Below are 19,986 nucleotides of genomic sequence, written 5' to 3' on the forward strand. Positions count from 1 at the left end.
TTAAGGAGTTTGGAAAAAAAAGGCCCTAGAGCAACCTACTGTGTGGCCCAATTAGGACTGGATCACCATGCTATTATTTCTACATTTTTCCTTTAACATCAAGTGATCCCTTCTCTAGATCCTAAGATCTAAGCCAATAGGATTCCAGCATTCATTTTGAGTGGATTTTTGCCAGGTCAATCATTGGACGATACGGATTCTCAAAGGGCAATTATGATTTAAAAACATGTCAGAAAAGCCACACGCCGACTACAACGCACCACCCACGCTGCATGCCACCTTCCATGCTCCAAACCGCCTATATAATTATAATATTAAAATTTTTTAATATTATTTATTTATTTATTTTTTTCAAAATTTAAAATATATTCAACTCAAACTATCTCATTACTATTCATAAATTATTTTATTACTATTTATAAAATTATCATCTCATATCTTTCTCCAAACCAGCCTCAATGGCTAAGTTTGACAAATGAAATGAGATCACAAAATTCTCATCACATCTCATCATTACAACTTTAAATTCTCAAACAAAATATAATAAACAATTCAATTTTTTCAAATCTCAATTTAAGTTTTTCAAATTCTAAAACAATAATAATATTAAAAAATAATATTTTAAATTGATCTTAAAAATCGCATAACACCATTTAGACTTGAAAGCAATACAATTCTCAAGAGATTTTAATTCATAAATGGAGGAGTAACAAGAATAACATCACTCGAAGGACAGACAGATCATTCTTGCAAAGGATCTTATCTGATTTGTCGTGTAATCCTTTATAATATTGAGTAAAATCTTGTGGTATTTCAAAAGCAGCTATATAATTTCTCTGAACTAATCCTTTACTTAGATTTTCATGGTAGGTTACAGTTTTTTTGGTTTTCAAAGGGTCTAAATAAACTTCGTAAGGACCAAAGCAATGATGCATTCATTAGCCCAACTTCAACTAATTGTTGAAAAAAGAAGAAGAAGATCTGTATAGAAATGCTTGGAGATGGGACCAAATTCATTTAATTCGGCCACCAAAGAAGAGGACTCATTATAATCAGGTACAAGTGAGGCAGATATCTTGATATTATAATTCTCAGAAATTCATAATACTAACAGTAGCTTGCAAGTAACTAAACTAATTTGATGTAATCTGAACAGTCAGTCAAAGGGGCACGACAATGGGCCCTGGTGGGACCCGGCTCTGAATAGGTGAGCAATCCCACCCATTTTCCTTGCTATGAGACACAGTAAAATGCTTAGGAACCCAACTTTCCTTGCTCCCTCTGTTTTTCCTCAACAGTTGTCTTTGCTTCTCTTGCTTTCTCCCAGTCTTTTGCTCAGGATGCACTGGCTCACCTCACTCCACACCACAGCTGATTCACTTGGCCACAATTCCTATTGGCAGAAAGACAATCTCAAATCATACTCAGATACACACAAAGACTCACTTGAAAATGTACATGAAATTTAGCATCCATCTTTGCGTACACGTCCCTGACATGTATATTTTACTAGAAGACAAAACAACTACGTGCCTAACTATTGATTAACAACATCATCAACAGACATGATTCGTGCATGCAGTTCTTTTAGTAGCTCAGTATACCTCAAAAAATGGCCCAGCTTAGATTGTGTTAAGGAGTGGGATTCTACATAGAAATTTTGGATTATCAATAACTTCAGTAATGCTACAAGTGTTTGTATACAAGTTGCAGTCGTAATGTGCTTGAAACTAAATGGTAAGGCCATTATTTCCTATTATGTTTTATGAAAGGCATACTCAAGACAAAAAGAAAAAACAGGAAGAGAGAGAGATGAGGGTTTCACAAGTGAATTACATTAGGATCCTTGACAATAGTAGCATTCAGCCTTGAAATGACTTCTTTTGCATTGTATATATCTGTAAGTTCCCCACTATTGATGTGCTTCACTCTGACAATTCTGCGATAGGAGATGAAAAGGTAGCATTTTACTAGAGAATTGAGTACTCTTTATAGCAAGAAAGGAGAATAAAGACACTTGTACCTATCCCAGTGACCATCAATCTCATAAAGAGTCTTCAACGATGATGACTCGAATATCTTTTTTTTTTTATAAGTAAAATAAGTTGATGACTCGAATATCTTCCCTTTAATAGATCAATGATTTCCTCTGCGCCACATAAAAGAACTGCTCTTGCAACAATACTCAGCTTCCAGACCAGTTTCTTGGCACTGGATCCTGACATTGCCAACCCGAACCCAATCTGTCCCAGGACCTGGAAGAAATCTGATTGATAGACTTGGCGTATTCATAACATAAGTTTCTCCATGATTTAGTAGCTTCAGCTGCCTTTTTCCCTGCAACACAGCTTCCACTGAAGTACCTATATTGGTTTTTCAAAACATGCAAGTACCTACTGCTTGAAGGAAGAGAAATATAATATATGTTGTAGCCAAAGCACAATGTTATCTCCACTAGTCAATGTCATAGACCTGTGCTGTGCACAAGAATCCTAAATTTTTCAAACTAAAATAGCATACGTTGAATCATTTACAAGAATTCGAAAATTTGGTAAGTGAACTTCAAAACAAAAAAAAGCAGAGAAATATATCCTTACTTGGGCAGTTCTTGTTGGACAATATACTAGAGAGACTCTGGATCAACACTAAGGTAAAAATAGCAATAAAAGTATACAATTGTATCAAATATTCCTATCGATCAATACTACCAGAATCTGATCCCATCTACACCCAAAAAACATATAGTAAAAAACCAGAATCTGTCCCTTCTAAAAACCTTCTGTATCGAACTGTCCATAAACATATCAGGTAGATAGATGCATCACTTAAAGAAATCTTGATCTTGGTGTGGAAGTAGGGGTGGTAAAGGACTACAAAAGAAAGGTGTAAAAAACTCCTGGAAAAACTACAGCTGTAAATTCAAGGTTCATATACTGCCTTCTGCTTGCATCTACAGACAATACAAGGGAAAGATAACAGGTAAGTTCCACACATGGACCGTAATTTCCCAATTTGATACGGCAAATAATTAGTTCACAATTTCAAAGCCTTTTTTTCCAGATACAAATGAATGGCCATGGTTCAACTTACATCACATTAAAAAGATGTACTTGCTCAGAAAAAAGTAAAATCATAATAATTACTCTACTAAAATTCATGTACCATGTAATTTGGGGGTACACTGACACCAAGTCAATTTGACATTTTCTTCCATATTGGTTGCATGGAGTGCAGATACCGGTGGGTGATGCGAAACCTGAAGACAGGACAAGGAGTGCAGCCAAAGTAAGGGAAAACACAAATAAATCTGCTGTTCAAACCAGGACAAGCTGTTCTTGCATCAAGATCGAGTATGGCCAGGCCTTTATAAGTGCTTGGTACTAAATGTGGCAATCTTGAGACAGCCAAGTGTGTTATAAATGTTACCCTTCCACTGTTTGCTCTAGAGAGTTGTAGAAAGCTAATAAGAAACTCAAGTAGAACATCGATATTTCCGCTTGCTAATAAAGTAAAACAAATACCTGTTCAAGTATAAAATTCAAATTTCCCCTTGAAACATGGTGCGTCTCTCCCAGAACAGGATTGTAAGGAGCAACACCAAATTTCACAGGACGAAGAGTGGAAATGCTCCATGCTACAACAGCTATGAATCTTTCATGTGGGCCCTCTCCACGGTTGCACCTGCTTAACATATCAGTAGCAGTGCAATACACTGTTTCTCCATAGCTCTGAAGTTGCAACTTTGGAAGTGTGATACCCCATATGATATGGATAAGGGTAGGTTGTGTATGGGATCCCACATTGCTTGAGAATGAGAAGTTCTTGCTCTTTATAAGATTCTAATGGGGCTCCAATTGTATCATTGACTAGTCCTTTTGGAGTATAGGCTATGTGGTTTGGGCCTTTCATTGGGACGTTATAGGTTGAAGAGAGGGGGCACCTCAACTTGCAAAATAAACAATAGGTAAAATTGGTAACACGGTAACGCCATGTTACCATCACACCACTTGTGCTGTTGGAAATCACAAACTCTCTACTACATGAAGGTTCAAATATGAAATGTGATATCATATTGCCACTTGAGGCATCCTCACTGAGGAAATAGGAAATGCAGCATTATTACCACCTGTCCAAAACTGGATTCCTACCACCATAGCCATTTGCGCTTTATATGCAGTATGAAACCGACCATACTCATGTACAAAGAAAGATTTTTTTTTTATCAACAGGACATGGACTCTTAAAACAACCCTCAGAAAATGCCCCTGTACTATGTTCAAAAGCATTTAATAATCAACAACATAATAGTTACTTCAAAATTGCCCTTTATCAAGTAAATCAACTATGAACAGGTAATAATTAGTCACCATAGCCATCTTATATAATTGTAATTGGCGGAATGAATCCAACATTCCACTACTCTTGGCTTTCTACCATCTTTGATAATAGCATGGTTACCCCTTTAATTAATAGCATGGGGATAAAAAGGAGAAATCTAAACGATGCAAAGCGTACTCGAACAGTACCTCCTAGAGATCGATACTTGAAATGCAACAATCAAGAGCCTTGTAGAGAACTGGACATGATTCAAGCTTACCCAACACCCTACTCTGCATTCCCCCCCGCGGCTCCTGCATGCATGGATTGCTACCGTTACACGCGATCGCTGCCTTCTTGGCAATATGCAAGAAATAGAATGCTCTTAATTTACTAGTAGTCCTTGGGCCAACTTTGCTTTAGGGCCTCTATTCAAGATTTACAAATTCTGTACTGAGCTTTATTCTCTACTCTTTGACACTTTGTCCGATTGTTGTATGCTTTATTCGGAGCTTTTCCCCAATCCTCTGTAAACCCTTTCCTTCTGCAAATGTGAATCAAGTTTTGATTTTTCTTAGGGGGGGAAAAAGGAACTGCTTATATAAAAACTTAAAAACATTGGGATTTTTTTTTAAGAAAGAGGAAGGAAAACATAGGGAAATAGAATCTATATACCTGCAGCTGCAGGCAGTAACACATTGTTCCTGTCTTGCGTAAAAGGTAGAGGAAGCTGCGAGTTCGTTTAAACAAACACTACTTTTCCAGTTTTATTAATAGGGATGTATCCAAATTAGAAAGCATTTCTTTTGCTAATCGACCAGCCTTCTGCAGCTCCCCTCTTGAACAGAGTGAAGCTATGATCGAATAGTAACAGTCGAAGTTATGAAATTGAGATTTTTTCACTAACCTATCATAACTTTCCATCGCTTTCTTTACTTCTTCTATGTTAGAACGACCATATCCCAAATCAGTTTTGGAAGGGTAGCTTACAGAAGTTGATGCAACCGTATCAACTCTTTCCTGTTCATAAAGATTGCATGGTGCATCTAATTTTTTATCATAAGCCTTGTACCATCTTCGGACTGGGAAAAACACAGAAGCAACTTGGTCAAGAACTGCAACAGCTTCTTGGATACTTCCTTGCTCACATAAAACAAGAAGAAAACTTCCTATCGACTCTGTTTCAACCTCAGTGTCAACTTTGTTTATAAGATCCAATGCAGACTGGGATTGAAGCATTTCTCTCAAGATGCTCCTGGCCTCTTCCATCCTTCCTTTGGCACATAGACCTCGGATCAAATACAAGAAACCCAAGAAATCAGGAGATATGCCTTTCTTCTTGAACTCCATGAAAAACACAAGGGCCCCTTCCATGTCACCCTTTTGGTTATAGCCACTGATAACAGCACTAACAGTGTATTCATCAGGCTTTAGGCATTTAATCTCCATATCAGACAGAAGCCTAAAGGCTTCCTCCATTCTACCGAACTTGCAATAACCATTGATCAATGAGTTGTAAACACGTGTATTTGGATTAAAATCCTTGAGAACCATTCTCTCAAACAACTGCTTGCCATCTAGCAGAAACCCCTCCCGGCATAATGCATCAATCAATGTAGCATATGTTATTTCAGAGGGAACTAAACCATTTTTCTCCAATGAATCAAATAACCTAAATGCTTCAACAAGGTGACCCTGGCAGCACAGCCCGTTTATAACTGAATTATAAGAGATGATGTTTAGGGTAATCCCTTTCTTTTTAACAAAAGCACAAACATCTAAGGCCTTATTGACATGCCCTCCCTTGCAGAGTCCATCAACTATGATTGAATAATCAACCACATCCATAAGGGGTAGATACTCTTCAGCCTCCACAAGAAGCTTATATGCATCTAAAACTCTACCACTCCTTACAAGTTCCTTAAAAAGCGAAACAGGGAAAGTGACAGCTGAATTATTATCCTTGATTCTGTCAAGAACCTGAATCGCTCCATCAGCATCCATCAGACACAGGTAGTGTGCTACTATCCTCCTTACCCTATGCTCAGATAAGCCATATTCTTTGAGAAATGCAGTCAAAATAGGCTGACTCAATGACACTTTTCCAACACTAAAAAGCCCTTTTAAGATTGAATAGTAAGACTTGCTTGTCACAGTTGATTCTTTGTTTCTCATTGCTATGTACACTTGACTTGCAGTCTCAGGAAAACCTCTCTTGCACAAGTACAAGATAGCATCATTACACATTATACAATATATTTCTGGCCTCAGATTCTTCAACCTGCAAACTAATTTTAAAACCCCATCCGCACTTTTTGCTTCAAAAATTGCTTTGATCAACATCATATAGGTATTCACATCCAAAGCTAAATCTTTAACATTGAGTTCGATAAACACTTCAGTGGCCATATCCACCATATCCTTCTTGCAGAGCCCATTAATAATACAATTGTAGCATGCAACTGAAGAAATAGATGTCCTCCGAAAATCATCAAATATCTCAAGTGCCTCGTCAATTCTTCCTACTTTACAATACCCATCAATCATCGTACAATAAGTAACGAAATCTGCAGCCAAACCCATTTCTGGCATTCCCTTGTAGATCACATACATATCTTCAAAAGCCCCAACCATAAACAGTGCTTTGATGAGTATATTACACATGACAACATCCATGCAGACTCCAGCCTTTTCCAATCTCCTCTTTGTTTCCAAAGTCCCCGCTGTATTCTCTTCCTCAATATACCCATGTAACAGTGTACTGTAAGTAATAATATCTCCATCTATGCCCTTTGAGAGCTCATCAGCCTCAGATGTCCTCCCGAACTTGCACAATCCATTAATCACAGTATTATAGGTCACGATACTTGGATTAATCCCCCTCTTCTCCATTTCATCGAGCAAATGAAAGACATTATCAAAATCCCCACTCCTGCAAAAGCCATCAATTAAAGTTGCAAACATAAATTCATCAACTTCAATTCCCGAAACTTCAACCATCTTGAAAATAGCAAACGCTTCCTTCATTTTCCCTTTCTTGCAAAATCCCAAAATGATGCAAGTGTACGTAACCAAATTGGGCTCTATTCCATCTTTACTCATCTTATTCAAAAGACCGACTACCTTTTCCACATCCCCAAGCTTGGACAAGCCATCTATTAGTATAGTATAGCTCATAACATCTGGCTCGATTCCTCTTTCCACCATTTGTTTATTCTTTCTAAACGCCTCCTTTAAATCCCCTTCCGCTATATACCCACAAACCCAACTGCTATAAAAAACAACATCAAATGCCAATCCTTCCATCTCCATCCTGCAAACCAAATCACGAATTTCATTCACTCTACCCAACTTACAAAGAGCACCCGCAATCGCCGTGTAAGTCACCACATTAGGCCGTAAAGCTCCCGAACTCACGGAGTTTTCAAAAAACCCCACCGCAAGTTCCGGCTTTCCGATCTTACAAAACCCAGAAATAACGGAACTGCAAACAAAATTACCGAAAGGGTAACTAACTATCTCATCTGTCATCAACTCCAGCACCTCAATTGCCTTACCCATGTTTCCCTGAGAGCTAAACATATGAATCAATGAACAAAAAGTGAAAGAAGAAGGCAGAATACCACTATATCTCAAGCAAAAACGTAAGACGAACAGAGCTTTCTCTGGGTCGTTTTCTTTATCGCAAAGGTCTTGAATCATGGAATCCCACATGCGAGTTGTGGGGAAATTAGAAGCTGTGGTCTCCTGGGTCTCCATGAAATGCTCAACTTCTTCGAATTTGTGAGATTTGAGGAGGGCCCATGCGAAGATTGAGTGGGTGCGAGAGTTGCCTTTGATTTGGTTCGAACTCATTTGAGAGAAGAAGTGGATGATTGAGTTGAATCTGTGAGTTTGTGAGAGAAAGAGAAGGAATTGGTTGATGGACTTGAGAGTGGGGGAGAAGCCTCTTTTGAGTAAGGTTTGAAGAGGCGGGAGTTTAGGGAAATTATTACTATGATTATCATAAGGAGAGGAAGAAGAAGAACGAAAGAATTTGGTGCGAGTGGGAAATATTTGTTCATGGAACTTTGAACTTTGCCGAACAACGTTGTTGCTGTTAACGCGAAGACTCATGTGCAGGCCTTTGTGACTGTTTGTGTTAGAAACCTAGGTTGGAGAAGACACGAACTCGAGTTGAAGTGTGGAACTGGGGGAAGTCTTCTGCGATCTGAAGGGCTTACTTGCAAGTGCAGAGAGAGGGCTACATGCGACTTGAGGTGGCAAGACGTGGACAGCGACGGTGATTGCTAGAACGACGACAAACATGGAGAGGAGAGAAAGAAAGTGTGAGAGAGGTAGAGAAATCGGAGGGGAGGTGCTTTACGCAAAGATGTTGGGGGCTGGTCGGATGGTGCGGGAAAGGGTGACCGGCAGCATTGAAGAGATGGGCAAGGGTGTTCGGCGTAGGGGAGGGAGGGAGAGAGAGAGAGAGAGGGGCAAAGTTATCTGAAATGGGCTGGGCTTCACAATTTTCCATTTATGGCCATGGCTATATAAATCAATATATATCCGACCTGTCTAATTAAATGGATTCAACCCTAAAATTTGAATCCGAACCATTTAATTAACAAGTGGCCCGACACAACCTTTTTAACTTGTATATTAATTAATTTTTATTAGATTAATTCGAATACGACTCATTTAAATCACTTCAACCTGTTTAAGTTGTTTTATATAAACTTATTTATATTAAACTTAAATACGTTTATTTCATATCATATTTGTGTCAGATTCATAATTCTAGTCATACGATCTTGTCATCGTGCCATCCAACATGTACTATTGGGCATACTCTTATTGCAAATTATATATATATATATATATATTTAAATATTTTTAAATATATTTAAGTATTTACAAAAATATCACTAATAACCATTTCCTTGACTATTAAAAAAAATAAAAATAAAATAAAATACACAAGATGAAAATGAGAAGATAAAATCATTTTCCCTTTCATATATTGCCAATGTTACCTTTGTCTCAATAACCACTGCCTTGTTGATAAACCCGGACGGCTCAGATTCCACTTCCCCTGTTATCCCGTCGCGTAATCTGAACCGTTTAAAGATTACCACGGAAACATCGTAGCCCTTCATTAGACCCTTTATAATAAGTTATATCTACTAGTTTAGGGTTTCTCTGATCCGGCATAAAGGCAAAAACCAGAGCTTTATCTTGGCACTCTCACTCTCAGCTGCAGATCTCTTGGACCATCGCTTCCTTTCCTGGTGAATCTCAAACCCATATATCTGTAAAGCATTCTCTATGTTAGGAGTCAGTTATTTTCTCTTTGTTTACGGGGAAATTCCTAGAAAATTTCTGTGTTCTTTTTCTCAGTTTACTCGTGCATAATTTTTGTTTCATTATCATTATTTTGCAATTTGGTCTCTGATTTTTGTGTTCGAGTTCGAAAAAGGCTTCTTGCGTATAATTGCTTTCGCTATATATCGCTTTGTTTGCTTTTTGAGAAACTGTAAGAGGGAAATATAAGTGAAATATGAATATTGTATTTTTGTTACTGTAAATGACATTTGTAAGAAACGGACCCTTTTTTTGGATACAACATAATGCGATGGTAAATTATGATGGAAATTAGCATTGGCCATACAATACAAGTATTTCAATTATATAAAGCATGAGGATTCGAGCTTTTTCTATCGGTTTTCTCTAAAGGCAAACAACCGGGTAGGGACCATATGGTAGGTACCCTAGCAATGCGTTCGTGACAATTGAAATCTTATGACTGTGTTGGGTTGTGTAAAGACCATATTATATGCTGTTATAGATTATCCATATCCTGGCTATCAATCTCTGTAGTAAGACTATATTATTCTTTCAACCCAGTGCTTGGAGGTTTGGATCCCACTGGGTGCAAACAATCTTTAGAGTCCATCGGACTGTAGGATTTTTCCTTTGAATTATCCATGATGCACTTGAGGGAAACTCCTTGCGAGGGCCTGTGCACCACCGGGATTAGTCAGGATGCTGTTCTTAGACACCCGGTGCCATAAAAAAAAAAACCAGTGCTTGGTGTCAGGGATGGTTTTATAGTTCCCTAGTTTTTTTAATCCCCTTCGTGGTTGTTGGAAAATGGGGCCTTTATTTCTGATGGAGGATTGTGCAACTGTTTCTTTTTTTTTTTAACCCGAAACATATGATGTAATCAGTATGTTTATCGTAGATACATCCCAAAATAAGTTCATTTTAGAGGTCCCTTTTTTCAAATTCTTATTATAATTTGATATATTTTGATATTTGTACTTATTAAATTCCTGTCTATGTCCCTCTCATTTGGGCCCATTTTTGAGCTAGTCTGTCAACATGTTTACTTCAAGGAAGAAGATCCACAAAGATAAAGATGCTGAGCCCACCGAGTTTGAAGAGACAGTTGCGCAGGTAATTTTTGTGACTGTTTATGATATTCCTGAATCCTGAAGCCATTGCACTTGATAATCTCTTCCCATCATGTTGACTTGTGGTTATGAACTTTCATTTATATCCCACAGGCATTTTTTGATTTGGAAAATACCAACCAGGAGCTGAAAAGTGACCTGAAGGATCTTTACATAAATTCGGCAGTGTAAGAATTTCATATGGGATTGTTTATGGTTGCAACCATTTGGTTTATTGACTTTCTGCCCTTCAGATGACCAGTATTCTTACATTTCTATAACAGTCAAGTCGATGTTCTTGGGAATCGAAAGGCTGTCATCATTCATGTTCCCTACAGATTAAGGAAAGCCTTCCGCAAGATACATACTAAGCTTGTGAGAGAGCTTGAGAAGAAGTTTAGTGGCAAGGTAATAAAAAGACTTAAATGTTTTGGTTGTCCTACAATTTCATTCTGATTACCTATCCAAAAAAAAACAATTTCATGCTGGCTTTTTGGTCCAGAGCAAATGGCATTGTGGTAGAAACTTTCAAACTATAATGTTGTGTCGCGTAGTGTTGTTTATATATATTCTTTTGTTTATTTTCCTATACCCTCTTTTAATTTATGGTCTCTTCTGTGCTTTCTCTTTGGTTTTCTTCAGATGATTGACTGCTAGCAAATTAAAATTTCTCCTGTGTTCGTTATTTTAACTTTCTGTTGAGCTATATTCCAATTGTGTATAAATATTTCATGTAGAATAAGTATGAGCTACCCAGAGATAACATTTTTGTTTGAAGTGATTGAGTTTTTCAATTCCTTCCTAAAATGTCTGCATCTTTGCCCTTTTGGCATATATCAATGGTCATGGTGCTGATATCCCATAATTTACTCCCGTTCAAACCTTTTAGGATGTTGTCCTGATTGCCACCCGGAGGATAGTGAGGCCACCAAAGAAAGGTTCTGCTGCTCAACGTCCGCGCAGCCGCACACTCACTTCTGTTCATGAGGCAATGCTAGAGGATATTGTCTTGCCTGCTGAGATTGTTGGGAAGCGTGTCCGATATAGAATTGATGGATCCAAGATAATGAAGGTAACCCATTACAGTTGTGTAATGGTAAATTATTTTTTGATAAGTTGTGTAATGGTAAATTACCTCTTGCATGATGAGTTTCTTGTTGTGAGTTTTTTGAACAGATTTCCAACAAGTGATAATATGAACTTAAGGGAAGGATTACCTTATTAAAAAAGACACAAGGGTTAAGAATTTGGATTAGTAATTTCGAGTCAAATTTTAATTGAAAGCTTACAATCAGCTTGGTTAATGTATTGGTGAAATTTACTTCCATGTATTTATCCCACATTTGTGCTATGTATGGACAGGTTTTCTTAGACCCCAAGGAGCGAAACAACACTGAATACAAGCTTGATACATTTTCTGCAGTCTACCGGAAGCTTTCTGGCAAAGATGTTGCCTTTGAGTATCCAGTAACAGAGACCTAGAAAGACCTACCCGTATGAACTTTTTAATCATTGTCAAAGAACACTGCGAACTTTCAAAATATCTGTTGTTGATGAGTTGGTTTAGAAGCAGGAAATATTTATGATGGATCTTGTTTTTGGCATTATGTTTGTATGCTTTTGGCAAATGTAGGATTTGGTTAATTTAAATCTTGAATTAGCTGAGTGTAGTTTGCCTATTTACTTTATATGTTCCCCAAAAAGGCAAGGCTTTTAATCACACACTTAAATTGTTAGTAGTGACAATGCTTGCCTTCGATGTCTATATAGCATATACCTCCGTCTGTTTGTGTGGAGACTGCCGGGGTTTGGAATTTGCTGTTTCCATTAAACTTGCCAGGTTTGCATCAAGGCGTCCAAGAATTCTTGCCTGAACTTGATGAGATTCACAAAATGAGTAACATGGGATTTTTCGGTCAGAATTAAAATATTAATAAATATTAAATATAATCATTTTAATGAATATTAAATATTATAAAGCTATTTTATAATATTTAACCGAAATGGATGAATATATGTGGTAGTGCGTGGTGGCAGTTGGTTCTGTCACTGGTGTATGTGACACAAACTAATGGGTAAGCAATCGTCAATGATTGGTTGGAGAGGCGACGAGAAGGGTAGAGATTGGGAGGCAGTTTGAGCGAGAGGAGGTGATGGCGCGTGAAATCCATATGCAGCATGTATCGGTCATGCTCACATTGCATTGAGACATGATTGGTGGAGTCAAGACAAGGACAGGGATGGGAAGGTGAAGGGTCAACGCGTGAGTGTCAAAGTGGATATTAGGGCAACGGACCGAGATTACAAACATCATTCTACAAAAACCAAAAACTAACTTAAGAATGCATAAAAGGAGCAAAGGAAATAGGGAAGATGGTTGGAAAATACTATTTTCGGTGTGGAGGGAAGGAAATAGGGAAGATGGTTGAAATACCACCCTAGTGGAGCTTTTTTCTAAAGGGCAGCAATGGGGTGGGGTGGATAGAAGGCTTAGGAGGAAGGAAGGTTTTTTAAAGTAAGGTGCAGAGCCCAGCCAGCCCATTCATTAGATTGCTCTACAAACCAATCTCAAGGTGACTTTTTTTCTTAGTAACTCGGTTAAAAACCTATGGGATCAGGTCATTCCATTCCATTTTCTGGGTGAATATTGGTTCCCCCAACCCCTTCTTTTATATTTTTCTTTGTAATTAAGATGGGACCCTAGCTTTAATATTTTATTTTTATTGGGTTTATCCCATTAACATAGTTTTCATCAACCACCCATTTGAGTTCAGGGAAAACACAAACTTATCAAGTAACCATTGAATCAGTACAAATAGACAACAGACAATTGCAGCTCTCAAATGCTATAGGTAAGATTTTAAATAGCAAAAATCCGCATCAAATTACAAGTTTGAAGCTCAAATCTAAGGTATAAACTGTGAATCACTAAGATGACCATTTCCATTGGTTAACAGAAATCATTTTTTATTTATTGGGAAGATGTTCTGATCAAGCTGACTCCCTTTTTCTCACCCCTATGAAACCAGAACCTTTCATCCTGCACAATTGTAGTATAAGTGATAGTGATACATGAAGTATATATAAAGTATAATGCTACAATATAAACAACAGCAGTGAAAACATACCGAGATTTGTTAATCTTGTTGTGCAGTGCAAGGTAATAAAGAAATTAAATCAGACCCAACATAAATTTAAACTCTTAAGTGCTATTCATCATTTTTTAAACCGCTGTCCTCTAATATGATATTAAATGATTGGAAAACTATTTATCATTCTTTACTTTATCTTCCAATCACTTGATACCACCCGAAGGGATGATGATTGAAGGGGATGACAAATAGCATTTTCAATTTAAATAATTCCCCATTTGGTTTTCCATTGCATTTGATGGTATATCAGTGCTAAATAGTGATCAATGAAATAGTGACATTTGCCAGAAATGAACATAAAACATATCAATAACATATTCCTCAAAGTTCTAAAAATAGTTCTAAAAAAAGATACTAATGCTGATTTGCATCACTTCAATTCATGGATGCCCAAATGCCATTGTTTAGATTTAGATGAGGATTTTTCTAACAAATGCTTGACAACATTTTCATGAAAATTTTTTTGGTTAAGTACATTTCACTAAAATAATGTAACGTGAAGTTTGTGATTTTCAAAAGCCAAAAGATGTCCTCACCCATAGCTGGTAAAAAGCTTACATGCAATCTATATAAGAAAATAAAAATCAAACAAATCATTGCAGGTAACATGACCATGACATTGCAGGGATGGTGAATCAACTACAGTTACTACACTTCACACAGCAACTAAAATGTATTAAGTTTGTTCTTGGTAGCAACTAAAATGTATTAAGTTTGCCGGGAGAAATGATATTTGCAATCGTAGAGTGCGTAAGTGTGGCACAATCTCTTCGAAAAAAGTGAGTAAATACAAGACCCACATGAAAAAATAATAAGTTTTTAATAGTAGACCCCACTCTTTTTCAAAGCAATTGCGCAGCGCTTGCGCACTCTACGACTATATGGTAACATTACTCTTTTCCTTCTACTAATAAAATTTTGTGCACATCATACAGACCAGCTTGTGGCATTGTGCATTTAAATCCAAAACAAAAAGGAAAATTTAAACTATTTTATGCTGTAAGGTCCCCAATGATACTTCTCATGGTGACTTTGAATGTTGCCCCGTGTAGATCATGAACAATGTTCTAAAATCACACCTATTTTCTAGATGACATGCCAATAGAAACTAGAAGATCACAGAATAAGGGGAGCAAACTGTACCTCAAGACAAAATCACAAGACCAAGGTACATGGCTCCACAAAGGAACACAAACGATATTAATCCCCTGCAAGTACAGTTCTCCAAAGTTAGTGAAGCAACAAATACTAAGTCATAAGCACACCTAGCATCGCCAGTTCGACTCATAGAATAAATAATCATCAGGCAGAATTTGACTACTTCTACTCTTTGAGTGATAAGATCCTCAATTGCTCACCAAATAATGCCCCATCCGACACCATTACAAGGGCAAGGACACACTTCAGCAAATTTTTCGGCATCACTACAGTGCACTCTACGGGATATTAGATCATCATAAATATCTGCATAATTACACACAGCTTAAAGGGATCCATCAACAGGAAATTAAATTGATTGCTTCATTCTAGAGTCATACCATAAACTGAAAACAAGCTGTTCATTACACCTACATATTGAGAAAACAGAGTTAACTGGTGAGCTGATTCTTTCATACTATAACTGTGATTGAAGGAAAAATCATCCTTTTCACTAAAGAATATGGAAATAAAAATAGCAGAATTGCATTTACCAATGAACAGAATTATGTACCGAAGTATATGAACTGTTGTTGTTTCTTGCAGAACCCAAATTACACCAAGGAAAAGAATAAAACCTGGGGGCGAAGTACATAAATATCAAAACCAATATGATATATTGTGGAATGAGTTAACCATAGAAAGCCAGATTTCAAATTATGAAAATATGTACCAATACATAGTCCTCGAAGTGTCCACTGCATGACAGATAGAAAGAGGAAAGAACAGATATTTAAAATATCATCTAAAAAAGGATATCTATGATGTGCCAAACGATATCTTAAAGAAATAAAAAACAACAATAATAATTTAACATCACTGAAAAAATTCAGTACTTTTTTTTTTTTCCATATTTTTGTTCTTCTCGATAGTGAATAAAACACTGGTATTAGAATATAAAGATTGAATGATGTTCCATGTTTTACTGGAGAAACATGCTATATACTATACTCTCATCCCACTTTTTTATCACACTGAGTTGATTTGGCATTACTTATCAACCATTTGATCAACTCTTATTTTTCAAAATAATAAATTCAATGGTTCATGGTTAACGCCACATCATCCTACAAGGATAGGAGTGGAATGAGAGCATAGCATATATCAATTTTTCTTTACCGGAAATTTTTAGCGATAAAATTTAGCATTGAAATGTAATGGTTTAAGCAGAAGTCCCATGTTTACACTGAAATTCCATTTTAACTGAAGGGAAAAAATGTTCTTAGTTTCATGAATACTTACATTTTTAGCTACAAAGAGTACAACAAGTAGTGCTGCAAGAAAGCATCCTGCAGCTATTCTTGCAGTAAGAAGATTTGTGGATGCAAGAATTAAGACCATACCCCAGAAAGAAGAACCAAGATCTGGAATGTCACAAAGGAAAAAATAGAAGAGAAATTTGCAAAGGTGCAAGTTATATATTGGAAACCGCACTGATAAGTATGCATTTGGACCTTCCATTTATCTGTTGTAGCATAAGAACTATGGATGGTATTAAAAAAGAGTAAAGCTTTATCAAGGATAAAAGACATTACATCCAGCCGGCAAGATCAACCAGTAAATTCCACCACGGGTCTGTGTGGTTCCGCCTTCATCTACGTTAACCTTGATCCCCTCCACCTACAAACTCAAATATATGAGAACCCATCACATGTAAAATATGATAAATTCTAAACATAGGATATCACAAAATTTCCCAGTGGCTCAACCATTTGAACTCGCTTAATCAAACTGCACCAATGGGCTTAGCCTTTGTGCAGGAGGATGAGAATGAAATGAAGAGAGATCATTATGGCACTTTTAGATAAACACTAGGGGATCTTTAATCACAATGCAAATCAATTTTGAATTTCGTCCCAAGTATATAATTGGAAAAGCTCATACATTTTCTGCAAGCTATACAATATCATCATAGAAAGCAAGGCAATGAGAAGACATTGAACCAAATGTACTTTGTTATGAATAAATCCACTTTCGGCATGCTAATATTAAATATGATGAGTGCTCATGCTCAAAGTCTTTTCACGATAAGTTTTACCCAATGTTATATCTACTTGAAAGGGAAAAATCTTGCACCCAAAAAGACATGAGAAATGTTCAATCCATAATTTTTAATTAAGCCATGAAACATCCAGGGTTAGAAAAATTCCATGTATTGCTTTTTCTACAATAAGATATATGGCATAGATAAACACTAGTACTTATTCGCATGGATAATGAGAAAATGCAGTGATTATGTGCTAAGGGGTCTGTACCCAACATATATAAGTGATGAATACGCAGTCTCTTGTGTCAAACGAAGAGCTATATATGAAATTAGATGCATATACTAGTCCAAAAACACGCATACTTAACCTATGTTTTGCCTATACTTAACCAAAGAGATCCCACAGTCTTCTTACCTATACTTAACCGGCTCTCACTTCGTCATTTAGAGACTTATTAAAATATTAATGCTTATAAATTTGTTATTACATAAGAGTTAAGAAAAGCTACCAATCAAAGCAGGAGTTTAAACTCACATTAAGACAAAGCATCCTTAATATTAGATAAATAAGCTATCAGCAAATAATGATTCTTCATTTTTTTTGAAATATTGAAAAAAGGTTGTGCAAGAACACTTCTTTTCTCACTTTAATTTCCACAAGTATCAAAGGAGAGACAGCTCTCTGACTTTACACATTAACCAGAAACACAATGTCTTCTTGATATTACGATCATGCTACTGATACATAGTTGAAAAGGGGAAAAGGTGGAAACAAAAGAGATTCTTACATGTCCGCATGTGAGTTTACAAGCAATAGCATGACTCGCCTCGTGAATAAATACAGTGACAAGCTTGAATGGTTTCAGCAATATTGTTCTCCACAACTGCATGGACAAGAAGGATTCACATATTAGGCAAAGTTTGCAGAAAGTAATCTCTAAAAGAATGACATGCCAGTATGAAGAATTAGCCGCAAATAAAATAAAATTGGTTCTGCCTTCAAACTGACTGGACTTTTCCAACTTCCTGAAAAGCACACATGGATTCACTGTTATGGTTCCAACTTAATTCACACTGATAGGCATATTATCCATTACCCGGGTGGATTGCTTTTCATTTATTGCTTAGACTTTAGATAAATGCCAGCCCATAAAGAGAATTACGAGAAATTACAAACAGATGTGGCATGTGGCAAGTCTGATTGAAAGTCAGTTTGTAACTTCCTTTTATTGTAAATAAATCTGATGTACTCAGTTTGTGGGGTTCCATTTTGTAATTCTCTCATAAGCCTAGCATTTCTCTAAACTTTATACTGCATTGCAAATTGTAACACAATATATATATAGGTCGTTGATGATTCGTTATATGAATTTGGCCTAACTTGTTTCTGGACAATGAAACTTCAATATAGATTAGGTACATGGAGTAAAACAAAAAGAACTAGAAAGTACTCCATCCCTCTCCAATTGTTTGTCCATCTTAGAAATCCAACTCATGGGAATATCATTCCTCTCTCTCTCTCTCTCATGGGAATATCATTTGATGCTGTTACGATTCCACATCGACTAAGTATGGGATTGGTTGGTGATTTATAAGCCCCTAGGCACATTTTCCTCGTAAGCCCGTTTTCAAAGGTGAGTTCTACCTAGTGGATTCATATAAGATGCATTGCCTTTGAATAAAATTGTACACATCATTTAGAATTAAATAAAATAAAAGGATTTGGTTTTCAAATAAAGTAAAAGATGGGTTTGAAAGTTACTGAAATTGAGTTCATTGACTTCTCAAATATTAATAATCGATCAAGAAGATGGGATAGAGAGTAAAATATAAAAACAAGAAGTAAAAGGAGCCTCTGAAATTTATTGGGATGATAATTACCCAGTTTCACCTAAAGCACTACCATTACATGCGAGAGCCAAGCACGTTCACAAATTGACAGTCACATGGGCACCCCCAGATTTTGATCAATGGAGCCCCAAGGGTAGCACAATTGGTTGACCTCACGATTTCCTTCCTCGGGGCTAAACTCAGTCACTCAAATTGAAAATAAAGGAGGATTTTGATCAACGGGTTCCATCTTCCTCTACTATAATGAAACAAAGGATTAAACTTTCGTAGCATTACCAATGCTCTTAAACCAAATGTGGGCGCTTCCCTGATCTAGTGTAGTACGAGTTTTTGGTCAAGTATAAGAAGGAAAAATGAAATACGCAGTGGTAGAAGAAAGACATACCGCGAGAATAACAACAGTGCAGACAGAGACAGTAATAAGAAACAGCACTTGTTCATGGTTGCAGCAGTTCTTGAGCTCCCAATTGGGCCTCATCTGTTTGTCCGCTTATATGTCCCCAGATACACGACAAGTTTGCCTGATCTTGGTTTGCAGCTTGGGATCTTTACTAATGTTATTATACCATATATATATAAATATAAATATACATATATATTTGTGAGAGAGAGAGAGAGAGAGAGAGAGAGAGAGAGAGAGTTTATTCACAATCCCTGCCTCTTGACAGTTGAGGACTCAGAATTCAGGAATTTGGGAGTCAATTTAGCACATTTTGAAGGAAATTTTAGAACTTCAATGGAGATTTGAAAGCACCCGTGGAAGAGGAAGGAGCTTACTTCAAACTTCAAAGTTTCAAAAGTCCAAGACCAGTGGTTCTGTCTTCTCTTTCTTCCTAAGGTGGAGATTTTAATACCCAATTTATGAATTTAATATTGGATGCTATTTGTCCATTAGTTCTTAGTTAAAACCAGTCTCTGTAGCAGATTTGTTTTTAGTTTGTGTTGTCTTCTTCTGTTAATTGCAGGAACAGGTAGACCAATCACGACCCCAGTAGTTATGATTTGACTTTTGTCTTGAAGTAGGGGTGCAGTATTGTTTCCAGCC

General features: G+C 36.8%; 3 protein-coding genes and 1 pseudogene across 4 annotated transcripts; 1 reads left to right on the forward strand and 3 right to left on the reverse strand.

Moving 5' to 3' along the window:
* Positions 1-982: 982 nt before the first annotated feature.
* Positions 983-3,833, reverse strand: LOC109021855 (annotated as a pseudogene).
* A 549-nt stretch (positions 3,834-4,382) lies between these two features.
* LOC109021854 (pentatricopeptide repeat-containing protein At5g57250, mitochondrial) lies at positions 4,383-8,806 on the reverse strand. Its single transcript, XM_035685841.1, has 2 exons — positions 4,993-8,806; positions 4,383-4,861 (listed from the first exon to the last, which is right to left on the reverse strand). Exon 1 carries the CDS (start codon positions 8,431-8,433, stop codon positions 5,071-5,073), a length of 3,363 nt encoding a protein of 1,120 aa, XP_035541734.1. The 5' UTR covers positions 8,434-8,806; the 3' UTR covers positions 4,383-4,861; positions 4,993-5,070.
* Positions 8,807-9,472: 666 nt separating this feature from the next.
* LOC109021825 (40S ribosomal protein S7-like) lies at positions 9,473-12,476 on the forward strand. Its single transcript, XM_035685997.1, has 6 exons — positions 9,473-9,590; positions 10,675-10,758; positions 10,869-10,942; positions 11,039-11,162; positions 11,644-11,826; positions 12,117-12,476. Exons 2-6 carry the CDS (start codon positions 10,684-10,686, stop codon positions 12,234-12,236), a joined length of 576 nt encoding a protein of 191 aa, XP_035541890.1. The 5' UTR covers positions 9,473-9,590; positions 10,675-10,683; the 3' UTR covers positions 12,237-12,476.
* Positions 12,477-13,544: 1,068 nt separating this feature from the next.
* Positions 13,545-19,764, reverse strand: LOC109021826. 2 transcript variants are annotated; one of them, XM_019004546.2, is made up of 10 exons: positions 19,327-19,764; positions 17,879-17,974; positions 16,639-16,723; positions 16,346-16,467; positions 15,777-15,801; positions 15,598-15,681; positions 15,445-15,474; positions 15,265-15,370; positions 15,050-15,114; positions 13,545-13,794 (listed from the first exon to the last, which is right to left on the reverse strand). In XM_019004546.2, the coding sequence occupies exons 1-9, from the start codon at positions 19,417-19,419 to the stop codon at positions 15,051-15,053; spliced, it is 705 nt and encodes a 234-aa protein (XP_018860091.1). In that variant the 5' UTR covers positions 19,420-19,764; the 3' UTR covers positions 13,545-13,794; position 15,050. The 2 variants fall into 2 exon arrangements, with proteins under 2 accessions (XP_018860091.1, XP_018860090.1); XM_019004545.2 differs by having other exon boundaries at positions 15,445-15,527; positions 15,618-15,681; positions 19,327-19,756.
* Positions 19,765-19,986: the final 222 nt, after the last annotated feature.

The sequence above is a fragment of the Juglans regia genome, chromosome 15, assembly GCF_001411555.2.
Source record: "Juglans regia cultivar Chandler chromosome 15, Walnut 2.0, whole genome shotgun sequence".
Lineage (NCBI taxonomy): Eukaryota > Viridiplantae > Streptophyta > Magnoliopsida > Fagales > Juglandaceae > Juglans > Juglans regia.

Coding starts and splice junctions, on each gene's coding strand:
- LOC109021854 (XM_035685841.1), bottom strand. CDS start 8,433: ATGAGTCTTCGCGTTAACAGCAACAACGTTGTTCGGCAAAGTTCAAAG.
- LOC109021825 (XM_035685997.1), top strand. CDS start 10,684: ATGTTTACTTCAAGGAAGAAGATCCACAAAGATAAAGATGCTGAGCCC. Junction 10,943..11,038: donor CTTTACATAAATTCGGCAGT/GTAAGAATTTCA, acceptor TTTCTATAACAG/TCAAGTCGATGTTCTTGGGA. Junction 11,163..11,643: donor AGAAGAAGTTTAGTGGCAAG/GTAATAAAAAGA, acceptor CAAACCTTTTAG/GATGTTGTCCTGATTGCCAC.
- LOC109021826 (XM_019004545.2), bottom strand. CDS start 19,419: ATGAGGCCCAATTGGGAGCTCAAGAACTGCTGCAACCATGAACAAGTG. Junction 16,724..17,878: donor GTAAACTCACATGCGGACAT/GTAAGAATCTCT, acceptor TTGAGTTTGTAG/GTGGAGGGGATCAAGGTTAA. Junction 15,682..15,776: donor ACTTCGAGGACTATGTATTG/GTACATATTTTC, acceptor CTTCGCCCCCAG/GTTTTATTCTTTTCCTTGGT.